Source organism: Pelodiscus sinensis, chromosome 20 (genome assembly GCF_049634645.1).
Source record: "Pelodiscus sinensis isolate JC-2024 chromosome 20, ASM4963464v1, whole genome shotgun sequence".
Classification (NCBI taxonomy): Eukaryota; Metazoa; Chordata; order Testudines; family Trionychidae; genus Pelodiscus; species Pelodiscus sinensis.
Window position 1 is genome coordinate 2,615,222 of NC_134730.1, and position 27,570 is coordinate 2,642,791.

At 51.5% G+C, this 27,570-nt stretch overlaps 1 protein-coding gene and 1 long non-coding RNA gene across 3 annotated transcripts; one reads left to right on the forward strand and one right to left on the reverse strand.

Moving 5' to 3' along the window:
• The first annotated feature begins 337 nt into the window (after nucleotides 1-337).
• Nucleotides 338-26,035, forward strand: LOC102443923 (TBC1 domain family member 24-like). Its single transcript, XM_006131363.4, has 7 exons — nucleotides 338-751; nucleotides 11,674-12,709; nucleotides 13,334-13,492; nucleotides 16,507-16,570; nucleotides 18,939-19,034; nucleotides 21,866-22,148; nucleotides 24,989-26,035. The coding sequence occupies exons 1-7, from the start codon at nucleotides 613-615 to the stop codon at nucleotides 25,132-25,134; spliced, it is 1,923 nt and encodes a 640-aa protein (XP_006131425.3). The 5' UTR covers nucleotides 338-612; the 3' UTR covers nucleotides 25,135-26,035.
• On the reverse strand, nucleotides 16,587-27,357 carry LOC142819079 (uncharacterized). 2 transcript variants are annotated; one of them, XR_012896777.1, is made up of 5 exons: nucleotides 27,141-27,357; nucleotides 26,604-26,771; nucleotides 21,777-22,993; nucleotides 18,820-18,964; nucleotides 16,587-17,681 (listed from the first exon to the last, which is right to left on the reverse strand). It is a non-coding gene; the product is annotated as an uncharacterized LOC142819079 (long non-coding RNA). The 2 variants fall into 2 exon arrangements; XR_012896776.1 differs by having other exon boundaries at nucleotides 16,587-17,713.
• Between the last annotated feature and the right edge of the window lie 213 nt (nucleotides 27,358-27,570).

Sequence of the window (27,570 nt, forward strand, 5' to 3'; positions counted from 1 at the left end):
GCCTCTGCCCACATCTGTAAATGACTGTCATTTTATTTTTCCTCTTTGCTTCCTGCAGCCTGGCCAGCGAGCCGCCTGGCATTTGCTGTACACAGGTTTCTATTTCTGGCTGCAACAAGAACCAAACAATCCAGCAGGACGCGGCTGGAAATCTGGTGTGTGTGTGTTTATATGTCATCAGTTCAAGGACAGACAGTCACTAGAGGACGTCCGCTGAGAAATCCCCGCTCCCGCCACCTCCCCTCCAGTTGGCACCTGTCTCTAATTTCCTTGTGACACTGAAGTCAGGAATAAGTTGAACAACACACAAAATGAAATTTACCCTTGGGGAAAAAAAGATTGGGGTTAAGGATCTGTTGCCGTTTCGATTGTTATCGCTCCCCGTTGCTTATTTACAGCCCATCCTCCCATCGGGTCGGGGCTGCGACGGGGCAGGTGGAGCCTTTTAACAACCCCACCCCTTGTGTTGTTTACATCAAATAAGTGTCTCTCCGTCGTGGGGGCAGGGGCACTAACGCTCCAGGGACTCGGGCAATAAATGCAGCCTGGGAGCCAAGCCCATCAGAAGCTCCTTGCTCGAGGAGATATAATTTCACACACAGTCCCAGAGAGATGCTACAGGTTGGGCTGGGCCTCCCTGGCTCCCCAGGGGGTGCTGTGGAAGATCTCCCTTTGGACAAGCTGGGAAAGAGGAATAGGTCCCCCTCGGCCCTGCTGCACTCAGGTGGAGGTGATATGGAAACTACACAAGGTAAGGCCACTCCTGGGAGGGTGCTGCATCCTTCTAGACACACAAATACAGCAGCTGGGGAAGGACGGGGTGCAATCAGAAGGGGAAGCTTGCACTGAAGCAGCCCGTGCGGTACCCACTGACGTCTGGTTAATGGTCCCAACGTTTCCATTTCTTCCTGTCTCTGAGTCAGGATTTCTGGCCAGTGGCTAGAGCAGAACCATTCGTCTGTTCTCCTGACCAGTTCTGAACGGGGAAGTACGGGTTGTCAGAAGGGTCTGAGCTCATGAAATTCCCAGACACATCTACCAACCCAAGAGATCTGGGTTGGTGCAGAGGGGTTACCGATAATCATTCAGCCTGGTGAAGGCTTATCTAACCCTCCAGGCACCTGAAGCTTCCAAGCGCTGCTTCGCCCTTACGTGTAGCTATGTTGGCAAAAACAAACCTTAAGATTTAAATATATCCTGCTCCTAAAATTGCTGCCTGCCTTCCGTTACACTCTCTGCTGTAAGGCCACTGAGCTCGGCTAGATCATATCTAGGGCCCTACCAAACTCACTGCCATGAAAAAGATGTTGTGGACTGTGAAATTGGATCCTTTGTGCACTTTTACCCTGTGCTATACAGATTTCACAGGGGAGACCAGCATTTCACACAACTAGGGGCTCTCACAAGGGATGTGCAGGCGGGTCATAAGATTATTTGGGAGGTGCTGCAGTATTGCCAGCTTTACTTCTGCACGGCCTTCAGGGCTGGCTGGTCGGACAGTGGCAACTGTAGTCAGGCACCCAGCTCAGAAGGCAGTGCTGCCAGCAGCAGCGCAGAATAAGAATGGCGCATCTGACGGAGTGGGTCTTTGCCCACGAAAGCTTATGCTCCTACACTTCAGTTAGTCTATAAGGTGCCACTTCAGGGGAAACGTCTCACTAGGTCCTGCAAGAGGCGCTCGAGTTTGGCCAGTCTTGGAGTTAAGATAAGCATTTGATACTGTGTAAACTTGCTGAAATAAAGAGCACAGGGGATCTCAGATGAGCGATCCAGAGAGAATTCCCTGCCTACAGGTGGTTGTAATCCTCTTTTTGTTAATGCAAAGACTCCACTGCAAAGCCAGTCCCACATGGCTTGAGACCTGTAGCAGGCAGGGAGGAAACGAGGGGTCTCCTTTCTAATACGATGTTTCCCCAAGATCTTGGTGATCTGTTCAAAATGAGGCTCAGACTAGCTCCAGGGTAAAAAATAAATCCCTCGTGAACAGACACTGCGTTTACAAAATGCCGCCTGTGGTGTGTAGGCAGTAAACAGTGAACCAACCCCCCCTCCACCCCCCCACACACACTGGAATAGGGGCAGAGAAGGGCTTGTTTTCCAGCACCACCTGCCCCTACAGGCTCTATTCTAAGGTGCCCAAAAGCAGGGGGCAGACTGGCAGGAGTTTTCAGCCTCAGAGTAGGACATGGTGACTTCTAGGTGCCAATAATTCAGGGATTCAGAGTCAGGTGTCAGGGACTCTCTGTAAGGCAGGAGGACACTTTGCATGGGCATCTGCAGGATTTGGGAGGGGAAGGGAACAGGCCATAGAGTCCCCCCCCCCCAGCAGTTTTTGGTGGTTTTCACTCTGGTCTGTGTATGCTGGCGGAGGGGCGTACATGACCCCCCCTGGCACCAGGCTCACTGACAACTCTCAGTTAACGATAACAAGCCAAACGAAATCTCTAGAGCACGTGGCTGAGCTGCCATTGCTGGGGAATCAACAGGGCCCCGTAACCTGCCTCTGGGCAGGAGGCCCCTGCTGCTCTTCTATTGACTTGTGGTGCAATGCTGCTGCCTCTCCAGAGCAGGCTCATTCCAGAGATCCAATGACTGGCGGGACACACGCACCTTTGGTGGCAAGTCCTGTCCCCAGCACAGAGCCTGATTCCACTGACCCCAAGTCGGGTAGGAAGGCCAGGTGCTGTGGGGTGGGACCGAATCCTCTTTCAAACCATGAGCAACACAACAAGCAGCTTCTGCGGCTGCCTCTGCGGATCGCCAATGCCCTGCGCACACTGCACCGGGTGGATAGGCAGGGTCCTGTCTCTCAACCATCCCCATCACCCTGCAAAGCCACGTGCTGGCTCCCAGAACCTGCCCTTCCCCTCTGCTCTGTGGAACTAAGCAAGCCCTGCTGTGTTCAGGGTCTCCCATGGCTACGAAGATGGGACAGAGAGAGCTGGGGGACAGACTGAGATGGCAGAAGAACGAGGACTAACACTCACACATTACCGAGACTCTCCTTGGGGACCAGCAGCCAGGCCCCTAACTCTGAAGGGGTCACCTGGCTTGAGTGATCTGTACAGCCTGTTGTTTGCACTCTTCTGCTACTGCCTGGCCGAATGTCAGCAGCACTGCAGTTTGGATCCAGAAGCCACATTGCCTTAATTCAATCCGTCTCCAATAACATATGCTGGGGATGGACTGGGCCAGTCTGTGGAGCTGTCTGGAACTCCATTTTGGCCTGTCCGGGCACAATTCTTTGTACGCCCTACCAGACAAAACTACAGCCCCATGAAGCAGAGAGTGGGGAGCAGGAACTGGAAAGGAAGCTGCTAGTGTTCCTGTCTCTGGGTGGTACAGAACCTGCAACAGACGTGAGGTTAACACACTGTGGTCTGTACTTGGACTTTATTGTCCTGCGCTATGGCCCAGTCGATCCAGCCCACGTATGTACCAAGTCTGGCTCAAATTGTTAATTGCCTCAAAGTCAGAGTTTGAGACTTAAAAGATTAACTTTTATTTTAAATTAAGTTTTTTGTAATGTCCCTGCCACGCTGCTGAAGGTGCCAGGGACACCTAGGTAGAACACACCTGGCATGCTGCTAAAAAGGACTCAGTTATCCCCAGGTATCTGCCGTGCTGCGAAAGCACTAGGCACAGGTTCTTTCTGCATCAGGTTTATTTGGGAAGAGGCCATTTGTTCAGTGGGTTATTCATCAATTCTATCAGTTCAGGAGGGTTCAGTAAAACAGCACCTATGAACATAAGAACGGCCAGACTGGGTCAGACCAACAGTTCATCTAGCCCAGTGTCCTGTCTTCCGACAGTGGCCAATACCCATCATGATTTTATAGACCTCTACCATGAAGAGAGGTTAAAGCAACTGGGACTTTTCAGTTTAGAAAAGAGGAGACTGAGGGGGGATATGAGAGAGGTCTATAAAATCATGAGTGGTGTGGAGAGGGCCGATAAAGAAAAGTTATTTATTAGTTCCCATAATAGAAGAACTAGAGGACACAAAATGAAGTTAATGGGCAGCAGGTTTAAAACTAATAAAAGAAAGTTCTTCTTCACACAGCGCGTAGTCAACCTGTGGAACTCCTTGCCAGAGGAGGCTGAGAAGGCTAGCACTATAACAGATTTTAAAGAGAAGCTAGATAATTTCATGGAGGTCCATAAAAGGCTATTAGCCAGGGGATAGAAATGGTGTCCCTGGACTCTGTTTGTCAGAGACTGGAGAGGGATGGCAGGAGACAAATCGCTTGATCATTGTCTTCGGTCCACCCCCTCTGGGGCACCTGGTGCTGGCCACTGTCAGCAGACAGGCTACTGGGCTTAATGGCCCTTTGGTCTGACCCAGTACGGCCATTCTTATGATATCCCCCTTTAGTCTCCTCTTTTCTAAGCTAAAAGTCCAAGTCTTTTTAATCTCTCTTCATATGGGACCCGTTCCAAACCCCTCATCGGTTTTGCTGCCCTTTTCTGAACCTTTTCCAATGCCAATATATCTTTTTGAGATGAGGCGACTACATGTGTATGCAGTATTCAAAATGTGGGTGTACCATTGTTTTAGACAGAGGCAATAAGATATTTTCTGTCTTATTCTCTATCGCTTTTTTAATGATTCCTAACATTCGGTTTGCTTTTTTGACTGCCGCTGCACACTGAGTGGATGTTTTCAGAGAACTATCCACAATGGGCACATCTAGACTACATTTTAATTTCATAGAATCATAGAATCATAGAATAATAGGACTGGAAGGGACCTCGAGAGGTCATCGAGTCCAGCCCCCCGCCCTCAAGGCAGGACCAAGCTCCGTCTACACCATCCCTGACAGATGTCTATCTAACCTGTTCTTAAATATCTCCAGAGAGGGAGATTCCACCACCTCCCTTGGCAATTTGACCACCCTGACAGTTAGGAATTTTTTCCTAATGTCCAATCTAAACCTCCCCTGCTGCACTTTAAGCCCATTACTCCTTGTCCTGTCCTCAGAAACCAAGAGGAACAAATTTTCGCCTTCCTCCTTGTGACACCCTTTTAGATATTTGAAAACCGCTATCATGTCCCCCCTTAATCTTCTTTTTTCCAAACTAAACAAGCCCAGTTCATGAAGCCTGGCTTCATAGGTCATGTTCTCTAAACCTTTAATCATTCTTGTCGCTCTTCTCTGTACCCTTTCCAATTTCTCCACATCTTTCTTGAAATGTGGCGCCCAGAACTGGACACAGTACTCCAGCTGAGGCCTAACTAGTGCAGAGTAGAGCGGCAGAATGACTTCACGAGTTTTGCTTACAACACACCTCTTGATACAACCTAGAATCATATTTGCTTTTTTTTGCAACAGCATCACACTGTTGACTCATATTCAACTTGTGGTCCACTATGACCCCTAGATCCCTTTCCACCATGCTCCTTCCTAGACAGTCGCTTCCCATCTTGTATGTATGGAACTGATTGTTCCTTCCTAAGTGGAGCACTTTGCATTTCTCTTTATTAAACCTCATCCTGTTTACCTCTGACCATTTCTCTAACTTGCTAAGGTCATTTTGAATTATGTCCCTATCCTCCAAAGAAGTCGCAACCCCACCCAGTTTGGTATCATCTGCAAACTTAATAAGCGTACTCTCTATCCCAATATCTACATCATTGATGAAGATATTGAACAGTACGGGTCCCAAAACAGACCCTTGAGGAACTCCACTTGTTATCCCTTTCCAGCAGGATTTAGAACCGTTAACAACAACTCTCTGACTACGGTTATCCAGCCAATTATGCACCCACCTTATCGTGGCCCTATCTAAGTTATATTTGCCTAGTTTATCAATAAGAATATCATGCGAGACCGTATCAAATGCCTTACTAAAGTCTAGGAATATGACATCCACCGCTTCTCCTTTATCCACAAGGCTCGTTATCTTATCAAAGAAAGCTATCAGATTAGTTTGGCATGACTTGTTCTTCACAAACCCATGCTGGCTATTCCCTATCACTTTATTACCTTCCAAGTGTTTGCATATGATTTCCTTAATTACCTGCTCCATTATCGTCCCTGGGACAGATGTTAAACTTACCGGTCTGTAGTTTCCTGGGTTGTTCTTATTCCCCTTTTTATAGATGGGCACAATATTTGCCCTTTTCCAGTCTTCTGGAATCTCCCCTGTCTGCCATGATTTTTCAAAGATCATAGCTAAAGGCTCAGATACCTCCTCTATCAGCTCCTTAAGTATCCTGGGATGCATTTCATCAGGACCTGGTGACTTGCTGACATCTAACTTTCCTAAGTGATTTTTAACTTGTTCTTTGTGTATCCTATCTTCTAAACTTACCCTCTCTCTGCTTGTATTCACTACGTTAGGCACACCTCCAGACTTCTCAGTGAAGACCGAAACAAAGAAGTCATTGAGCATCTCCGCCATTTCCAAGTTCCCTGTTACTGCTTCTCCCTTCTCACTAAGCAGTGGGCCTACCCTGTCCTTGGTCTTCCTCTTGCTTTTAATGTATTTATGAAAGGTCTTCTTGTTTCCCTTTATGCCTGTAGCTAGTTTGATCTCATTTTGTGCCTTTGCCTTTCTAATCTTGCCCCTGCATTCCCGTGTTGCTTGCCTATATTCATCCTTTGTTAGTTGTCCTAGTTTCCATTTTTTATACGACTCCTTTTTTATTTTGAGATCATGCAAGATCTCCTTGTAAAGCCAAGCTGGTCTTTTGCCATATTTTCTATCTTTCCTACACAGCGGAATTGTTTGCTTTTGGGCCCTTAACAACGTCCCTTTGAAATACTTCCAACTCTCCTCAGTTGTTTTTCCCTTCAGTCTTGCTTCCCATGGGACCTTACCTACAAGTTCTCTGAGCTTATCAAAATCTGCCTTCCTGAAATCCATTACCTCAATTGTGCTGGTCTCCCTTCTACCTTTCCTTAAGATCATGAACTCTTCGAAAGAGGATATGCAAATTCCACGGGAATTTGCATATCTTCTTCCAATCGTATTTTCGAAAGAGGATCTTTCAAAAGTGAAAGTAGTCTGGACGTGGTTTTAAAAAAACAACAACCCTTTTTTTTTGAAAAACCATGTAAACCTCCTTTTTTTTTTTGAAGAGCGTTTTTTTTCAAAAAAGGGTTTTGTTTTGTTTTTTAAATGCATCCAGACTACTTTCACTTTTGAAAGATCCTCTTTTGAAAATGCGATCGGAAGAAGATATGCAAACTCCCATGGAATGTGCATATCCTCTTTCGAAATTAAAACATAGTCTAGACGTGCCCAATGACTCCAAGATCTCTCTCTTGAGTAGTTGTAGCCAAATTAGTCCCCATCATATTGTATGTATAGTTGGGATTATTTTTCTCCAATGTGCATTACTTTACATTTATCAACATTACATTTCATTTGCCATTTTGTTGCCCAATCACTTAGTTTGATTACATCCTTTTTAAGCTCTTCACAGTCTTCTTTGTTTTTAACTATCTTGAACAGTTTAGTATCATCTGCAAATTTTGCCACCTCACTAATTAACCCCTTTCTCCAGATCATTTATAAATAAGTTGAACAGGACTGGTCCCAGAACAGACCCTTGGGGGACCCCACTAGTTACCCCTCTCCACCCACAAAACTTACCCTTTGTTTCCTGTCTTTTAGCCAGTTATCAATCCATGAAAGGACCTTCCCTCTGATCCCATGACAACTTACTTTACTGAAGAGCCGTTGGTGAGGGTCCTTATCAAAGCCTTTCTGGAATTCCAAGTATATTATATCTACTGGATCCCCCTCGTCCACATGTTTGTTGACCCCATCAAAGAACTCTAGCAGATTAGTAAGGCATGATTTCCCTTTACAGAAACCATATTGACTTTCCCCCAACAAATTATGTTCATCTATGTGGCTGACAATTTTATTCTTTACTATAGTTTCAACTAATTTGCCTGGTACAAATATTAGACTTACCAGTCTGTAATTGCCAGGATCACCTCTAGACCCCTTTTTAAATATTGGCGTCACATTAGCTATCTTCCAGTCATTAGGTACGGAAGCTGATTTAGAGGATAGGTTACAAACCATAGTTACTAATTCCATAATTTCACATTTGAGTTCTTTGAGAACTCTTGGGTTAAATGCCATCTGGTCCCGGTTACTTATTACTGTTCAGTATCTCAGTTTGTTCCAAAACCACCTCTCATGACACCTCAGGCTGGCATATTCCTCCGATTTGTCACCAAAAAAAGGATGGCTCAGGTTTGGGAATCTCTCCAATATCCTCAGCCATGAAGACTGAAGAAAATAATTCATTTAGCTTCTCTGCAGCGACTATCATCTTTGAGTGCTCCTTTAGCATCTTGATCTTCCAAGGGCCAGCATCCTGCTTCTGATGTACTTAAAAAACATTTTACTATTGCTTTTTGAGTTTTGGAGTATTTGTTCTTCAAACTCCTTTTTGGCTTTTCTTATTATACTAGCCAATTAGCCCGTCATAAGACAGGATTTTCAGGTCTCTCCTCCACATCGGTCTTCTCTCCTGGGCCTCCAGTCTCTCGCTCCGTCTCTCTCTTTCTCCTTCTCCTATTGCCTCCCCTTCTCTCTCTCTCAGCTCTCCTCCACCTCCTGCCTCTCTCTCTGTCTCTCTCTTTCTCTTCTCCTCCCCATCCTGCCTCTCACTCGGGGGACCACGGAGCCCAAACAGCCATTTGGGCTCCGTACTCCCAGTGCTGCATGGGGAGCGTGGAGCCCAAACGGTCGCTTGTGCCGCTTGCACCCACGCGGCAGCCTGGCTGAGGGGTGCAGAAGTCAGCCAAGCGCCACAGTGGGAGGCGAAGGGGGGCAGAGCAGTGACATTCACAGTGAGGGGGCGGGGCCTGGAGCTGCTGTCACGCCGCATGTCACCACCCCACCCGCCTTCGCCTCCCACCCTGGCGCTCGGCTGACTTCTGCGCCGCTCAGCCGGGCTGCCACAGGAGAGCAAGTGGAGCAAGCGGCCGTTTGGGCTCCCCCGCGGCAGCCCAGCTGAGCAGCACAGAAGTCAGCTAAGCGCCATGGCGGGAGGCGAAGGAGGGCGGGGTGGTGACGTACACGGCCAGGCCCCGCCCCCTGGCCATGTACGTCACCGCCTGCCTCCCTTTCCCTCCTCCGTGGCGCTTGGCTGACTTCTGCGCTGCTTAGCCGGGCCGCCGCGGGGGAGCAAGCAACGCAAGCGGCCATTTCGGCCCCGCACTCCCCATGCAGCACGGGCCGCCCAGAGGGAACAGCCAGCATTTCAGTAACAGCGCCGCCCAGAGGGAACAGCCAGCATTTCAGCAACAGCGCCCCCCAGAGGGAACAGCCAGCATTTCAGTAACAGCGTCGCCCCAGAGGGAACAGCCAGCATTTCAGCAACAGCGCCGCCCCAGAGGGAACAGCCAGCATTTCAGCAACAGCGTCCCCCAGAGGGAACAGCCAGCATTTCAGTAACAGCGCCCCCCAGAGGGAACAGCCAGCATTTCAGCAACAGCGCCGCCCAGAGGGAACAGCCAGCATTTCAGCAACAGCGCCGCCCAGAGGGAACAGCCAGCATTTCAGTAACAGCGCCGCCCAGAGGGAACAGCCAGCATTTCAGCAACAGCGCCGCCCAGAGGGAACAGCCAGCATTTCAGCAACAGCGCCGCCCAGAGGGAACAGCCAGCATTTCAGCAACAGCGCCGCCCAGAGGGAACAGCCAGCATTTCAGTAACAGCGCCGCCCAGAAGGAACAGCCAGCATTTCAGCAACAGCGCCGCCCAGAGGGAACAGCCAGCATTTCAGCAACAGCGCCGCCCAGAGGGAACAGCCAGCATTTCAGTAACAGCGCCGCCCAGAGGGAACAGCCAGCATTTCAGTAACAGCGCCGCCCAGAGGGAACAGCCAGCATTTCAGCAATAGCGCCGCCCAGAGGGAACAGCCAGCATTTCAGTAACAGCGCCGCCCAGAGGGAACAGCCAGCATTTCAGTAACAGCACCGCCCAGAGGGAACGGCCAGCATTTCAGTAACAGCGCCGCCCAGAGGGAACGGCCAGCATTTCAGCAACAGCGCCCCCCAGAGGGAACAGCCAGCATTTCAGTAACAGCGCCCCCCAGAGGGAACAGCCAGCATTTCAGCAACAGCGCCGCCCAGAGGGAACGGCCAGCATTTCAGTAACAGCGCCGCCCAGAGGGAACGGCCAGCATTTCAGTAACAGCGTCGCCCAGAGGGAACGGCCAGCATTTCAGTAACAGCGCCGCCCAGAGGGAACGGCCAGCATTTCAGTAACAGCGCCGCCCAGAGGGAACAGCCAGCATTTCAGTAACAGCGCCGCCCAGAGGGAACAGCCAGCATTTCAGCAACAGCGCCCCCCAGAGGGAACGGCCAGCATTTCAGTAACAGCGCCCCCCAGAGGGAACGGCCAGCATTTCAGCAACAGCGCCGCCCAGAGGGAACGGCCAGCATTTCAGCAACAGCGCCGCCCAGAGGGAACAGCCAGCATTTCAGCAACAGCGCCCCCCAGAGGGAACAGCCAGCATTTCAGTAACAGCGCCGCCCAGAGGGAACAGCCAGCATTTCAGTAACAGCGTCGCCCGGAGGGAACGGCCAGCATTTCAGCAACAGCGCCCCCCAGAGGGAACAGCCAGCATTTCAGTAACAGCGCCCCCCAGAGGGAACAGCCAGCATTTCAGTAACAGCGCCGCCCAGAGGGAACAGCCAGCATTTCAGCAACAGCGCCGCCCAGAGGGAACAGCCAGCATTTCAGCAACAGCGCCGCACAGAGGGAACAGCCAGCATTTCAGCAACAGCGTCGCCCAGAGGGAACAGCCAGCATTTCAGTAACAGCGCCCCCCAGAGGGAACAGCCAGCATTTCAGCAACAGCGCCGCACAGAGGGAACAGCCAGCATTTCAGCAACAGCGTCACCCAGAGGGAACGGCCAGCATTTCAGCAACAGCGCCGCCCAGAGGGAACAGCCAGCATTTCAGCAACAGCGCCGCCCAGAGGGAACAGCCAGCATTTCAGCAACAGCGCCGCCCAGAGGGAACAGCCAGCATTTCAGCGTTACAGATGCACAGACACTAGGCTACTATATATATGATTTTTACACAATTTGACAAAATTTATGCTCCTTTCTATTTTCCTTACTAGCATTTGACTTCCACTTTTTCAAAGATGTCTGTGCGAAGGTGAAGATGATGAGGAGTCCTTAGTTCTCCAAAGCTAATACAAGCACTTCCTGTTTGGGCAGGGACATGGTTTTGCTGTTCATACATGAATAGGGTGACCCCAGCCTTAGCGGCAGCTCTCAGGCAGCATTCAGCACTCTGGCAGGCAGGAATTTCTGGGGGGGGAGGGCTGCTTGTTTTGTAAATGTGGACTGCAAGGGTGTGGCTGCACCAGCCCTCCTCCCCCCGTGGCCCCCCAAGTAAGCGAGGAAATCAGCCCCAGCCTTCCCCTGGCCAGCCGGGGCATGTTGGGGGGAAGCCTGGGCAGGGTGCTGCTCCTGCCTTCCCCTGGCCAGCTGGCCATGCGTATTTGGGGGGCCATGTGGGTGCTTTCACATCCTTCACATCCCCCCTCCCCCGTGGAAGGGCCTGCCTTGTGTTGAACGGCCTGTTCCCCAGAAGAGCTCGGTGTGGGACATCTGTGGGTGTCTCTCAGCAAGTGATGCTGCTCCCATAACAGTTATTGCCTCACTGCCCCGCCTTTGTCCTGCAGAGCCAGCTGATTCCCTTCAAATCCCGGTGCTGATCATCTCCGATGCTGAGACTTGGGACATCGATGCATCCTCTTGCGTGGGCTGTGGCCAGTTTGTGGACTGGGATAAGATGCCGGAGTTGGATCGGCAGCCAAGCACTCACAGCCAGAGCCTCCCCCACACCAGCAAAGAGCTGAAAAAGCTGGCAAGAGCAGGTCACTGGGCTACGGACCACGCGCTAAGAGCTCGGGCGTACCACCAGATCATCCAGCGCATCCCCTGCCGGCTGGTGACCCCCGATGCTCTGGTCTACAGGGACGTAGCAAGCAGGCTGTTTGGAAAGCAGAGCGTGAGCTCCCACCCCTTGCCCGAATTCCTCGGCGAGGGCACGCTGCCCACGTATTGCCTGACCATGGAAGGCGTAACCGCCGTGAAGAAAATCCTCATCTGCCTTGGCAACCTCTTCCCTGACATCACCTACGGCCCAGTTCTCCCGGCTGCCGTGGCTCTGCTGCTGCACTACAGCGAAGATGAAGCTCAGTGCTTTGAGAATGTCTCGCGCCTCATCGCTTGCAATGAGGCTCACACCAGCTACATAGACCAGTCCTTCCTGGCCCATCAGGCCTCCTGTATGACTTTTGGGGATCTGGCCAGCAAGCACTGCCCAGCCGCCCACAGATTAATCGCCAGCACCTGTGAAAATGTCTTTGAGGTCTATTCCGAGTGGCTGGGGTGGATCTTCGGTGACCTTCCATTTGACTACGCTATCCGCGTCCTCGACGTGTTCCTGCTGGAGGGTCAGAAAGTCCTCTACCGTATCGCTCTGGCCTTGCTGATGCAGTACAGGCTCTTGGTGACCTCCGGAGAGCTGGAAGCGACCAACGTCCAGGGTGAGCTGAAGGCTTTCGTGCAGAATGTGAAGAAGCATATGGCGGCTGACAAGCTCCTGGAGAGAGCCTTTGGGATTCGGCTGTTCTCCCACAAGGAAATCTGGCTTCTTCAGATGGCCAACAGGAAAGCGCTGGCGGAGAAAGGCATAACGGTGGTTCAGCGCAGGTAAGACTGAGTCATTCGCCAGCGTAGCCATGTGGCATTCCCCACTGCTCCTGCCAACTCCAGACAGGTGCTCTGGGGAAAGGTGGCTTTGAAATGCTTAGAAGCTTCAGGGGGTCACCGAGTTAGTCTGTACAGGATAACCTTAAAAAACAACAAACGCTCTGGTAGCACTTTATAGACAAAACATGTCGATGGGATCACGAGCTTTCGTGAGCACAGCCCACTTCTTGGGTACGTCTAGACTAATGGCTCCGTCGATGGAGCCATGTAAACTAGTTTACCCGACATAGTCAATGAAGCAGGGATTTAAATAATCCACACTTCATTAAAATAAAAATGGCCGCCATGCTGTGCCGACAATCAGCTGATCCGGCACAGGGCGGCAGTCTAGACACGGATCGGTCGACAAGGGAAGCCTTTGTCGACCGCTCCTGTAAACCTCATTTCACAAGGCATTCAGAAGAGGGTGTTTCCAGCTGAAAAGCCACGAGAAAAGCTGCAGCGCAGGGGACGAGGTTGCAACGCAATCAGTGCGCGTCTGGCGTTTTTCCGCTGCGCCGTGGGCGTGAGGCTCTGGCAATGAAGGTGGCTCTGCCTCTCTGACATCTTCCCTCCCTCCCACAGGCAGCTGTTCCACCTGGCAGTAGACATGCTGAAATTCAGCTCCACCATCGTGACTGCTCAGGAGATGCGCATCGTGTGGTCCTGGATTCCCAAGCGATTCTCCTTATTCCCCCCTGTCCTGCTATTCTCCACCTCAGAGAACGGATACAGCCTGCAAAGGTACAGTGGCAACCGCCCAATGAGGGCGAACGGGCCGGCTCTGCAGGTGAGGTAAATACACACAGCCCTGTCCACTTCAATGGCACGGCACTGGTTTACACCAACGCAGGATCTGGCCCAACATGTTCAGCCAAGGAAAGGAACTAACAGCTGAGCAGCTTCCTAAGCCAGGTGGCCTGTTGGACGAATGTCCCTGAGGCACGTGGCACGGCCAGCTTGACAAAGGTACCTGTAGCGTCACTCCTGTCTAAATCCACTCCCCTATTCCCTTCAATGGCTGTTTTACCTGACGTGCAATACATTTGGTGGGTCTCAGCCCAATCCTCTGAGGGCATGTGTCCCAGCACAAACCCACCACCACTGTCAGCCTTGCTGAGGAGAGGCCATGGATGGGACTTGCCACCATCTGACCTTGTTTCTCTCTCTCTCGAGACGGGCCCTCTGTCCTGGTCAAGGCTGAGGCATGTTAACGGGGTGTATCTGGGGCTGTGAGTCCAGCACCTCCCTAGGCATCGCATGTGCATAAGGAATGAAAGCGCCCCTGACCCTTTCCACTGCGGCTAAGTCTGCACTAAGCTAACAAGGGACTCATTTGCATGAGTCGTGATCTCATCTGCATGTTTTCTGCAGATCCGTTTTTGCACTAGGGGTTTTTGCGCAAAAACAAGTAGTGTGGACGTTTTCTTTTTGTGCAAAAATCCCTTTTTCCATAAGACCAGTACACCTCCTTTTTGGGGGCATAAGGGTCTTGCGGAAAAAGGGGGTTTTGCGCAAAAAGAAAACATCCACACTGCTTATTTTTGCGCAAAAACTCCTAGCGCAAAAACGGATCGGCAGAAAATATGCAAACGAGATTGCGACTCATGCAAATGAGTCCATCATTAGCATATTTTTTGCCGACAAAACTCGTCGTGTAGAAGTAGCCTGAGTGTGCTGCAGAAAGGCCATTCTTCTCCCCTGCACATAGCGCAGGGCCATGCGGAACCTATTCATTTATGCCGATGTCACAGTTCAGACCAAAAGCAGATTGTGGCCCTCTGGCCGGGGACAGTTTGGTCTCAGCAGGATCCAGCCTTTTATTCTGATCACACTTCGAGTGGGGTGAGCCGGCTGTGACTGAATCAATTGGGATTACACCGGAGCAGAATGGCTGTAAACTCAGAGCCAGGCCCAGGTTTGAGCTCCCTCCCTTTCCAGTACTGATGCTCTGCTCCAATGGCATTAGCATGTCCTGCGGGTGCTTCCTGCTCCGTTAGCGTTCGGGCCAATCAGCCAGATCAAAGGAGGGGAGGCTCTCTGCATCAGCATGCGGACATGGAGCCGAGACTGTGCTCCTCAATCAGCCCTTGACTGATGGCAATGGGCAGGTTCTGGCTCCCACTCCAGGCACCGCAGAGGCTGCAAATAACATGCAAAGGGGCCGCAGAAGACGTCCGTGGATGCAGGCGCAGTGCAGGGCCTCGCTCACCCCAGCACAGCGGGCATGCGAAGGAAGCAGACACTGTGTCAGGACCCCAACTATAGGTCAAGGCCAGAACCTGGCTTGGAGGGGACATGGTAACATGGTCCAAGGTCAGTCCAAAGCAGTAGGCTGGTGAGTGGGCCGCATGGGTGTCCCTCCGTTGTCTCAGGGGGCTGCAAGATTGTTGTAACCAAGCAGCCTCCTGCGCTGGGCGAGTGTTGCTAGCCGCACTTGCGGGCTGTGCCTGTCATGGCTCCTTCCCCACTGGCATGATAAATGCAGAAGTGGGGGCCAGCAAGTGTACCCCAAAGCCTTATCTACCAGGCTTTGGTATAAAACTTCCCCCAAGATCTTAAAAACCTAGATCTTGGGAATAAAACTTCCGCTGCCACCACCCAAATGTTGATAAAGAAATCAGGGGAAAGATCATTTGGGAAATCTCACCCCTAAAATAAAAATCAGGGCACACAATTAACCACTGCCAGGTTAATAAAAAGAAAGGAAAGAACTTTTATTATTACAACAATATTCCTGTTGCAGGCATAATGACTAGATGGGAAGGTAACAAAATATACTCATGGAGAAACTCCATGGCTGTGTCTACACTGGGCCACTTATTCCGGAAAATCAGCCGCTTTTCCGGAATAAGCTGCGAGCTGTCTACACTGGCCCTTGAATTTCCGGAAAAGCAACGATGCTCTACTGAACAAAATCAGCCGCTATTCCGGAAAAACTATTCTGCTCCCGCTCGGGCATAAGTCCTTATTCCGGAACACTGTTCTGGAAAAGGGCCAGTGTAGACAGCCCAGTAGTCTTTTCCGGAAAAAAGCCCCGATAGCGAAAATGGCAATCGGGGCTTTTTTCCGGAAAAGCGCATCTACATTGGCCACGGACGCTTTTCCGGAAAAAGGGCTTTTCCAGAAAAGCAGCCTGCCAATGTAGACACTCCTTTTCCGGAAAAACTGAAAACGGAATAGTATTCCGTTTTAAGCAGTTCCAGAAATTCATGCCAGTGTAGACACAGCCCATGGGCCTAGAACTTAGTTACAAAGAAAAGCCAAAACATCTTTTAAACAGTGCCCGATCTCAGATCCCATACCCAACCCTTAAACAATAAAGCCTAACGAAACAACCTAAATGTTACCCTGCTTACAGAAAGTGACGTATTGTTTCTTGGAGAGAGACATGCTTGTCCCTCCCTGTAGCTGCAGAGGACTCACTCCGAGAGAGAAAAGGAGAAAAGGAAAAAACCCAAATTCCTTTGTCCCAGTTTGAAAGTCCCACCTACATTCCTACTGGTCACTCCACCTGGCTAGGTGTAGTTAACTCCTTAATCCCCAGGCTGCTGGCTAACCCTCATAATCATGACAGTGCCCATTGAACCACAGCCACACTTGGCATGCAGAGGGAGCGCCCGGCTCCTCCGGTCAATGCTGTGCGCAAACAGCACGCACCTCACTTCGCGTCCCCTTGCGTTATGTGCGTCTCGTCAGTAACTCCGACAGGAAAACACGCCGCGATGGAAACGGATCCACTCTCTCTGTCCCTGCAGGTTTTACTCATGCTGTGAAGGCTACGAACCGACAGTCCTGCTCATAAAAACCGCTCAGGGGGAAGTAAGTATTTCCCAACCACTGAAGAGGGCTGTGAGTGTGTCCCAGCTGCTGGTGGGGCCAGGGAGAAAGGGGCAGCATACAGCTCCCAAATGGGCTTACATTGAAGCCCTGAATTTACTCGTCAGGTGACAGGCCTGGATTATAGCAGCCTAAATCAAAAGGCAGCACCACTCTTGGCACAGCTGCTGCCAGGGCATCCAGAAGCAAGGGGGCCTACGGAGACCCCACGAATATCACTCTTCCTCCGCCGGGGCCCAGTTCATCCCTGTGCTGCAGCATCTTTACACCAGCTCCGTAAAGACTGCTGATTTGGCATCAGGGGAATTCCCCAATGAAGCACGTCTTCCCTGACACTGGTTGAGGTCTCAGGGCGCCACTGATTGGAGGAGACGAATAGCTGGATAAAATATTAAAGGTGGAAATCACTTCCTGCAAATATGGGTCAAACCCTGAAGTCCCTACTCATGCAAATGAAGTCACAGAAGATTTGCCTAAGCAAGGCCTGCAGTACAGGCCTCAGGAGTGGATTTCCATAATAGCAACACAGAGGGGAGGAAAACCAGAGGCATTCGCCTTCACATTTCAAGTAGGCAAAATAACCCCCAAAGTAAAAAGCCAGGGTCCTTCCAAGGACCCCAGGAACAGCTCATATTCCATGCTCTGCCTCTGAACCCTTAGTCAAATGGCAATCGGCCTGTGCCATAAGCCTCAGGCATCACGAAAACGTCGTTGCTTTCTGGCACAGCTTTCCCAGATCCTGGCAAGGGGACAAACACGCTACTCCCCAGCCCAGGCCCTCGTCCGGATTAGGCAAATAGATTAGCTATCCCATTTCTACACATCAATTAGCATCCGATTGAGCACAGGGCTTAACACCTGTAAAATGTAGCAGCTGGTCATGGCCCACTCAAGGGTACCAGTTCTAGGCTTGGTGTGGCCCTAGAGTTGACAACCACCAGTTCAAATGTTTTAAAGGTGTTTCCGAAGGTTTTGAATCCGGTCCATACTAGATATTCAAAAACATGCAAGGGCTTGTCACCACTTGAAAGTAAATTCACATCCTACCTTAGTCTGAATGAAAAGTGTCACAGCTGTTCCTGAACAGCTTCATCTGCGGACCAGAGAGAGATCTTGGATAGTTCTCTGAAAACATCCATTCAATGTGCAGTGACAGCCAAAAAAAGCAAACAGAATGTTGGGACCCATAAAGAAAGGGATAGAGATTAAGACAGAAAATATTCTATTGCTTTTATATACATCAATGGGAGGTCCACATCTTGAATACTGCATGCAGATGTGGTTGCCTCATCTAAAAAAAGTTACGATGGAATTGGAAAAGGTTCAGACAAAGGCAACAAAAATAATTAGGGGTATAGAACAGCTTCCATATGAGGAGAGATTAATAAGAATGGACTTTTGAGTTTGGAAGAGACAGCTAAGTGGAGATATGACAGAGGTCTATAAAATATTGACTGGTCTGAAGAAAATGCTATTTGCTCCTTCTCATAACACAAGGACTAGGGGTCACCAAATGAAATTAATAAGCAGCAGGTTTCTAACAAACAAAAGGAAGTAGTCACACAACACACAGTCAGCCTGTGGAACTCCTTGCCAGAGGATTCTGCAAAGGCCAAGACAGTAACTGGGTTAAAAAAAGAACTAAATAAGTTCATGGAGGAGAGGTCCATCAATGGCTACGAGCCAGGATGGGCCGGGATGATGTCCCATGCCTCTTTGTCAGAAGTTGGGAATGGGCAACAGGGATGGATCACTTAATGATTCCCTGGTCTGTCAGGCCCTCTGGGGCACCTGGCTTTGGCCACTGTTGGGGAAGACAGGACACTGGGCTAGACAGACCTTTGGTCTGACCCAGAATGGCCATTCTTGTGTTCACACTTATTAGGGAATCAGGACAGCGACTCTGAAATAACTGGGCTGTCCGATAGCCTTCTGCAGACAGAACTGACTGGAACTTGTGTGAGGCATCCTGCTGAAGAAGCAACAGGAGATTGCAGCCTGCTCTCCTATAGCTGCAGGGCTAAGAAAATTGAAAACCTGCATTAGTCACTTAACTAAAGTAGTAGCCCTAGATCCACATATGGGGCAGATCAGCTGAGTGAGAAGGGGCCTTTTCTACTTCGTTTCATTTTGGGGCAGAACTTCACTTTTGGGGGGGAATTCTGCCCTCAGAGCCACACGGAGGATGGGGGGGGGTCTCATTTCTAATACGCTGCTCTCGAAATTCCCACCTGGGGTCCAAAGGAGTGTGGGGATAAATCGACGTTTGCCAGCCTGCTCTTTGCCCCTTGCAATGCATTTCCTGCTGTAGAGCCCTTGACTCCAAATGGTTCTGCCTCTCTCCTGCAAGGTGTGTGGTGCCTTCCTCTCGTCTGACTGGAATGAAAGGAAGAAGAGCGGGGCAGCGTCCAGCTTCTTTGGAACAGGGGAATGCTTTGTTTTCAGCGTAAGTCTGACTCTTTCCTGCTGTATCGGGATTGCGGCTTGCCTATGGTGTAGGCTGCATGCTTGTATCATAGGGACAGCCCAGCAGGCAGGTACTAGAGACAATTCGCCGGTGCCCCTCAGACCTCACGGAGGAGAATGCAGAGGAACAGAAATTGCTCTGTCAGGTCAGATCCATCTAGCTCAGCAGCTTCTCCAGTCCAGTCCCCTTCTAGTCCGTGCTTCTCTGTGCCATACACCTGCAGTGTAGCCAGCTGTAGCTGCGGCAGGCTCCAGCCACACCAGAACCTCAGCAGTGTCCTGGTTACAGGATTGGTGGCACCTCTGCCCCTCTCTGGGGGTGTGTCTAGACTACAAGCCTCTGGTGACAGAGGCATGTCGATTTGTTTAATAAAATCATAGAATCATAGAACTGGAAGAGTGATAGAAATGTAGCCGTGTTAGTCTGGGGTAGTTGAAGCAAAATGCAGGACAATGTAGCACTTTAAAGACTAACAAGATGGTTTATTAGATGATGAGCTTTCGTGGGCCAGACCCACTTCCTATTTGATCTGAGGAAGTGGGTCTGGCCTATGAAAGCTCATCATCTTATAAACCATCTTGTTAGTCTTTAAAGAACTGGAAGAGACCTCAGAAGGTCATCAAGTCCAGCCCCCTGCTCTAGGCAGGACCAATCCCAACTAAATCATTTGTTTACTCGGCATAGGGAAATGAAGCGGCGATTTAAATAATCGCCGCTTCATTTAAATTAAAATGGCTGCCGCGCTGAGCCGATCAGCTGCTTGTCGGCTCAGCGCAGTAGTCTGGATGCTCTGCAGTCGACATCAAAGGCATTTGTCGACCTCCCCGGTAAACTTCATCCCACGAGGCATACCGGGGAGGTCGACAAATGCCTTTGATGTCGACTGCGGAGCGTCCAGACTACCGCGCTGAGCCGACTAACAGCTGATTGGCTCAGCGCGGCAGCCATTTAAATTTAAATGAAGCGGCGATTATTTAAATAGCCACTTCATTTCCCTATGCCGAGTAAACAAATCTATGTGCCTCTATCGCCAGAGGCATGTAGTCTAGACACACCCTGGGACAGCAGCCCTTGTGCCTTTACCGCTTCTAGGGCAGAATTCACCCAGTGTTAGACCAGCCCTGGACTACTGGGTGTCCCCGGCAGGTCTGCCTGGGCTCAGCGCCTGCCGTTCCTGCCTTTGGGGCTGGGCTCGGAGGAGTATACTGTTCCCACCCAGTCAGCTCACCCTGAACAGGCTTTTAAAGCACAGGCCAGTTTAACCTCAACGGCAGGAATAAAACGTAATGAGCGAACAGGAGCTGTCAATGAACAGAGGCCCGTGGGGGTGTCTGTCTCCCAGAGCCCAGCCCCCTGGCATGGGAGCAGAAGACGGCCTAGCGGCTTCACACTGGCCAGAGCCACCCAGGCAACCTGAAGCAGGGATGGGTTTTCCATTTGGTCTGCCAGGTGCCTGTTACTCCTCCCTGCGCGCTCCCTGGGCTGCAGAGGTGTCCCTCCATCAGATTGTCGGCACCAAGCCCGTCTCCCAGGGTGGGGTAGCTCTGCGTCCGTGGGATGTGCGGGGGGGGGGGGCGCTTGACCCACAGCAGCACCTTGGATGCAGAGCGGGCACACGGCTCTCCCGGTCCACGCTGCGTGGCCTCTGCCCGCACCGTAGCTCACACGCAGCCACGTTAGGCATACGGAGAGGAAAACTCAGTGTCTTGCGGCCACACATTGGATCGTGGTGGGCCGCATGTGGCCCATGGGCTGCAGGTTGCCTACCACTGCTCTGGGAGCTCTGCCGTACGGCCAGCTCTGCTACCCAGCTGCAGCTCCGTCCAGCGTTCCCGGTGGCTCCAGCACCTGTGCTCCCGCCGTGCGTCCTCACCGACCTGCCTGAGCCCTCTCCCTGCAGCTGGGAGTGAAAAGAGCCAGCTGGCAGCAGCAGCCCAGGGGCCTGGAGCCAGCCAGACCAGGTGGCAGGGCTCCTGCCGGTGGCGCTGGCCCCTTCACTCCCTGGGCAGAGGCGAACGGGGAGGAGACTCAGAGGTGGGTCTGGCCAGGGACCAGGCAGGGGAGCCAGCCTCTGGGAGTCCAGGGCGAGTCAGAGCTGAGGAGACAGCAGAGCCCCCAGCTGGGGGCGGGACCTGAGCACAGGTAGGAAAGGTGGGGCTGGGAGCAGAACCAGCCCAGGGGGGAGTAACCCACTGCTTGCCTGGACCTCCCCCCACATAAACGTCTGACTGCCCCATTTTCCTCCAGTCCCAGAACTGGGCTTTGCCGGGGGCCCCAGAGCCATCAGGCCCCGCACTGGCGTCTGTGTCAACAGCTCTGCAGCAGCAACTGCCTCCCCTCCCTAGGGGGCCGGAAGTCCTTCCTCTCAGTGTCCCAAACTCGGCCTCCCCTGCCCTAGCCAACAGCTCTGGGGAGCTCGGCAGGGGGCGGGAGGAAGACCCTGGGAATGGCTTTTGCATTTTCCCAAAGTGGGTGTCTCTCTGAGGTCACAGGACACTTTCCTGCCTACGAGCCGTCCCGCTCATCTCAAATTAACCCCGTAAGCCCCTCCGACAAACGCAACCGTCTAGTAGTCACAAATTGCCAGCACCCCACTTCTCCCCAGAGCTGGAGTCTTTCCAGCCCAACCAGGAGTCCCCAACCACCCTACACTGCCGTGACACTATTGGTGGAGGTTAGCACTGCTAAGACCCAATGACCAGTCTCTACGGATGGACCTACCTCCAACAGCCACATGGCTGGCCAGCCAAACCACCCCCCAGAAGGGTTTGGGAAGGGCAAGCCACCGACGTCTTGCCTTTGTTTTAAAGGTACGCCCTGAAATGGAGAGATACGAGTGGGTGTTCGTCAAGAAACCAGAGCTGACCAAAGCAGTGCCGCGCGCCCCACGCCAGCGGTCCCCTTCTCCCGTCCCCCGGATCCGTGTCTCATCCCCTCCGGACGGCCACAAAGCCAGCTCGCACCATCTCACCGTGCCGGTACTGGAGAGTGCTAGAGGCCGCCTCTCCCCCTTCCTGGCAATCCGACACTTCCTCCTGCCTTCGAAAACAGCCTCCATGTTCATGTCCGGGACTCGGGAAGGAATCATTATCGGTAATTATGCTACATTCGCGTGCCCAAGACAGACCACTGCCTCTGCCCCAGGGCACTCGGAGCCAGACTGTGTCATTTACCCGGAGCCCTCTGAGGGGCAGAAGGGAGCTGGACCACTTTGCTCCAGAGAGCACTGTGGCAAGATACAGGCCAAGCCATCCCTTAGGATGCTGCAGCAGTCTGATCTCTGCCCCATGGCTGGCTAGCACCACTGGCTGACATAGTAGGAAGTGCAATAGGTCCCTGCTTCTGTGCATGATTCGCACCCTCCTGGCTGTTATCATAGAATCATAGGACACTAGAACTGGAAGGGACCTCGAGAGGTCATCAAGTCCAGTCCCCTGCCCTCACGGCAGGACCAAGCACCAACTAGACCAGTGGTTCTTAACCTGGGGTGCACACACCTCGTGGGGGTGCGAGATGCCCTTTCTGGGGGTGAGAGACTTGCCAGATTTTTATGATATATCTTAGGTTTAAAGAACTGACCTACTTCAACGATTTTTAATAAGGGGTGCGAGAACATATTTTGAGAACCAAAAGGGTGCATGCTGCAGTAAGGTTAAGACCCACTGATCTAGACCATCCCTGACAGGTGTCCATCCAACCTGCTCTTAAATATCTCCAGGGATGGAGATTCCACAACCTCCCTAGGCAATTTATTCCAGTGTTTAACCACCCTGAGAGGCAGGAAATTTTGCCTAATGTTCAACCTCAACCTCCCTTGCTGCAGTTTAAGCCCATTGCTGCTTGTCCTGTCTTCAAAGGTCTCTGGAACTTGGGCGTGAGCGCAGGGTCCGGAACACCCTGCACAAGTACCAGGGCAGCTTCGCTCTTTGTATTTCGTCCTGTAAAGCAGCAGGAAGGATGGAAAGTAGAAATTCCATCAGTGATTGTAACAATTCCCGACTGCACCGCCCAGCCCTAGCTCCCGCACACACTTACAGCACTGAGCTTACCCCAGGACGCTCGTGCCCGAGTGCAACTCCCCTGGACTTCCGCAGGTTTATACCAGCCATGCCAGGGCTTACGGGCTCCAGAAAACAGGCTTCTATCACTTCAGCCACAAGAGACGCTCCAGGAGCTGTTTGCAGCAGCAAGACATGTTTTCCCTGAAGGCCAGCCTCCAGGCGACAGTGCTACCCAGACACTCGCCAGTCCCTTGCAGCACGGCACGCTGCATGCAGCATGCCCCCCAATGTGAGAGGCATCCCACCGTATCTCTATTTCATTCCCCTTGTGAAACAGAGGCCAAGTTTAGTCTGTGGAATCAGGATTCTGTTTTCCTGAGTCTCCAACCCGGTTTAATAATTTAGGGTATGTTTACACTACCACCCTAGTTCGAACTAGGGTGGTAATGTAGTCCACGAGGAGTAACGGTAGTTCGGAATAGGAAGCCTAGTCCGAACTACCTAGTCCGTGCCGCGTGTAGCCGCGTGCACGGAGTCCGAACTAGCGGACATTTAAAAATGGCGGTGCCCGGCAACATGCAAATGAAGCCCGGGAAATTCAAATCCCAGGCTTCATTTGCAACTCCGGTTGACTACATTAACCACCCTAGTTCGAACTAGGGTGGTAGTGTAGACATATTAGACTGGACAACTCAGGGAATCCTAGTCATGCCTGTGCCGTCAGCTGCCCCATGCGGCAACGTTCACAGAAGCGCCTGTATATGAGAGAGACACTAGTTTACTTAGGACAAAGCCCCTAATATCAGGGTGTCTGGTCACCCCAACCATGGAAGGCCAAGGGGGCTCCCCCATCTCCAGCAGCACAGAATGGTCAAGCAGACGTAAAGCTGTAGCACTGAGTCATAAGTAGAGCTCTGCGTGGATACACATTTATGCCTGGGGATGTGGATACCCACAGACAGAAGCAGGCGTCCACTGAACTGCAGGTCTCTCCAGGGAACCGCAGTGGCAAAAGGAGCAGCACATGGGCTGCTACTTCCCGGAGCCAGTGCCCTGTGCCACCAGGCTCGCCACATGCCCGTGGACAGGAGACACAGACGGCTGCTTCGAAGGGATGCTGTCAGGGCTGGCAGGGGACAGGACAGCTGCTGGCACTGGGACTGGCTCCTGGGAGCAGCCGCCCCACAATCTGCTCCTTTTGCCACTGTGGTTCCTGGGAGAGCCCTGGGGGTCCATGGATTCCGATTTCTCTCTGCGCTATCTGCATCCACTGGTATAGATTTGTAGCCACGCAGGGCACTAGACATGAGCGGCAGAGTGATGTGGGGGGATGGGATGTGGGATCACGTCCCCCCAACAATTCTGCTTTCTATTTAACACAGACTTTTTTAAAATGTGGGGCGTGCCCTGCCCTTTGAAAAGCATTTCCTGCCTGCTGGTAGGAGCGACAGACCAGAAGGTGGCGGGAGCTGCCCCGGCCCCTGGCATTCCACTCCGTGGGAGCTGAGGCTCTGGCTGGCTGCCCGGTAGTCCTCCCTGCCCTGCTCTCCAAGTCTGGCCACCTCTGCGCAGTGGGGCACTTCCCTGCACAGCTCTGAGCTTTGCCCCGATGTGCTTTTGCCTCTCCCTGAAGGAGCCTGGCACTGGCTGGTGCGGCTCCTTGGAGTGGGCCCCTGCCCATAGATGTTTGCTGAGGCTCACTCACTGCTGCCCTGGTGCTTCTGGTTCTGGTTCTGCTTCTGCTCCTCAGCCCAGAGGCGACGCATGGGGTAGCCACGTGCCCCCATCCCAGAACCTTTAAACAGTGCCCCTCACACCATCAAAAGTGACGCGTGGTCTCCCGTAAGCAGGACGGTTTGGGTTCGTATCCCTCCATTTACCCATCAACCTGGGGACAGCAGGTCCCCATCAGGCTCTGACCTTGTTTTGCAGGTGGTGGGGGAGGCCAGGCTCTGTACATTGATGCTGACCTCTGCTATGGAAGAACAGAGCACTGCGAGACATTTGACAACCCTCCTCTCTGTCAAGAGAACTTCCAGGTGCAGCTCCTGGAAGCCTGGGGCTTTCAAAACGCCTAGCTCCGGTGACATCGCCTCTCCCTGTGCAGGCTCCACCACACAGGACACCACGGCTAGAAACGAGCCAGACGCCACAAACGACACACTGATGCCTGATTCTAATGGAGGGAGTTTGCACATGGATGTCTGAACCTCACTACCGCTGGCCGTTCTCCATGTCTTCCTTCTCCATCATAATGGACTGTGCTGGCATGGATAGGAAAACCATGCACCACAGGGCAGAGTTCTAGTATGGGCACTGCCATACTATACGGTTGTATTCATAACAAAGTCTAGAACCTTGGCACACAAACCAAACCAAATCCCAAACTTTCTAAGATTTGAAAAGATGAGCTAATTTGGGGGAAGCAGTAGGCGGAATTTTTCAGGTTTCTTGTCTCTCTGCATTCTTGGCTTCACTGTGAAGTGGAAATGCCACAGACCTCATGGTAGCCAGCACTGGGCTATGAATCTTACTGGGATGATTGACCTGTAACTTACAGGATTTCCATCCTGGATGCAAGCCCAGAATAATAACCAGGAGGGGAACCTCTGTCATCTTTGGAGGTCAACAGTCACTATTAAACACGATCTGTGTTAATCATATACCACAATACAAGCAGCTATCATGGAACGCTCCAGATAGTTACGTCAGAACTGGGCCCCTGAATTTTCTGCCCCATCTCTTCAAATGGAGCCCAGCAGGATAAGGCGTAAGGGTCCTCAAATGCCCACTAGACTTTGCTCCAGCCTTAATAAGTAGAACTTTGTAGTTGTGCATTGCAGGCAGGAATGGAGAGAGAATGCAGGGAAACAGCAGATCACAGTGCAGGCCTGTATGCGGGGGAGGGGGAGGCGAAGGGTGCGAAAGCCAAGTAAGCACGCTCCAGGGGTACGTCTAAACTACATGGCTCCATCGACAGAGCCGACAATGGCTGCCGCGCTGAGCCGACAAACAGCTGATTAGCTGTTTGTCGGCTCAGCGCACTAGTCTGGACGTTCCCGCGCCGACCTGAAAGCCCTTTATCGACCTCCCCGTTATGCCTTGTAGGATGAGGTTTACCGGGGAGGTCGATAAAGGGCTTTCGTGTCGGCAGGGGAGCGTCCAGACTAGCGCACTGAGCCGACAAACAGCTGATCAGCTGTTTGTCGGCTCAGCGCGGCAGCCATTTAAATTTAAATGAAGCCGCGATCATTTAAATCGCGGCTTCATTTCCCTTTGCCGATCAGCCTAATCTACATGGCTCCCAGATGGCCAGAGGAAGGCAGGAGCCTCCCTCCCCCATGCTCTGACCAGCCGGGGGAATGCTGGGGCTGATTTCCCTGCTTTCTTGGGGCACCATGGGAGGGTGCATTCACACCCTTGAGGTCCACATTCCCTCCCCCCAGAAATTCCTGCATACGGGCCTGCAGTGGGTCTTTAGTATGAAAAGGGTGGAGGACTCTGGGGAATCCCAGGATGTTCCCGAGAGGGAATATTTTTTGCCTACCTTTCCTACAGGATTCAGCTCTCTCTGCATTTTCCATAAGATCATGGCACTTCCGTAAAAACTTCTCCTAGGGAAAGAATAACCTTCTCCCTTTGCAAGGGGAGGCTTTCAGGGTCAGAGCTGCGGCACGTGAATGGACCAGTCGAAGGCGGCACCCTGGCACTGCACCTATTTTTGTGGATAAAGGGAGGGCGTCAGTCCCCAGGGCTTTCAATTGCAGCACTAAATTCATCTAAAAATATGCAAATCTGCAGTGGATTCATTTACTGACATCAAAGATCGCCCGGCATAATATCTTATGTGTAAGCCCTCCTCGTCACGGGGTTTGTAGTTGTGTGAAAATGTGAATTCAGATAGAAGGGTTAGGATGGTAGCTACAAGAATTGAAATAGTTAACAAATCTAAGTCTTAGCTAGCATCTCATAGTTATCAACATCAGGAAAAGAATAGTAAACCCATCATTAGTAAGAATCAAATGTAACCATATACATGCTGATATAGAGAGGATAAATACACGTAAAGGGTTTTGCAACATACATGTAAATCATGTAATTTGCAGAAGGAAAATGTATTCCATTGCCCAATACAGTTTTCCATTTACAGTCTGATTTTTCTTGCGTTCATTTTTTCCAGCTAATCAGAGCAGAAGAGATCAATATCTCCAACGGAGGCAATCCCAGAAAGGCTAGGAGACAAGAAGAGGGGATAATAGCAAACTCACATACAGTCAGCTATGCAGCCATGTGAATAATTAGCAATTATCTCTATTCTCGAACAGCATCTCGTAAGAGTAAAGATACGATGGGGCCTGAATTTCCCCTTCCTCTCAGCAATTTTATGCTAGCATGACTCTGCTGAACGTGACCGATTTAAAATGGGCAGGAGAGTGGACTTAGGGCCTTGGTGTTTCAGATGAAATGACGTGTAGAGACGGTGCTCAGACAATATCGCTCTGACCCACGTTCTG

Bases quoted from the DNA above. Each gene is read 5' to 3' on its own strand.
- LOC102443923 (XM_006131363.4), top strand. From the start codon at position 613: ATGCTACAGGTTGGGCTGGGCCTCCCTGGCTCCCCAGGGGGTGCTGTG. The intron at 12,710-13,333 runs GTAAGACTGAGT...TCCCTCCCACAG, and splicing joins ATAACGGTGGTTCAGCGCAG to GCAGCTGTTCCACCTGGCAG. The intron at 13,493-16,506 runs GTACAGTGGCAA...CTGTCCCTGCAG, and splicing joins AACGGATACAGCCTGCAAAG to GTTTTACTCATGCTGTGAAG.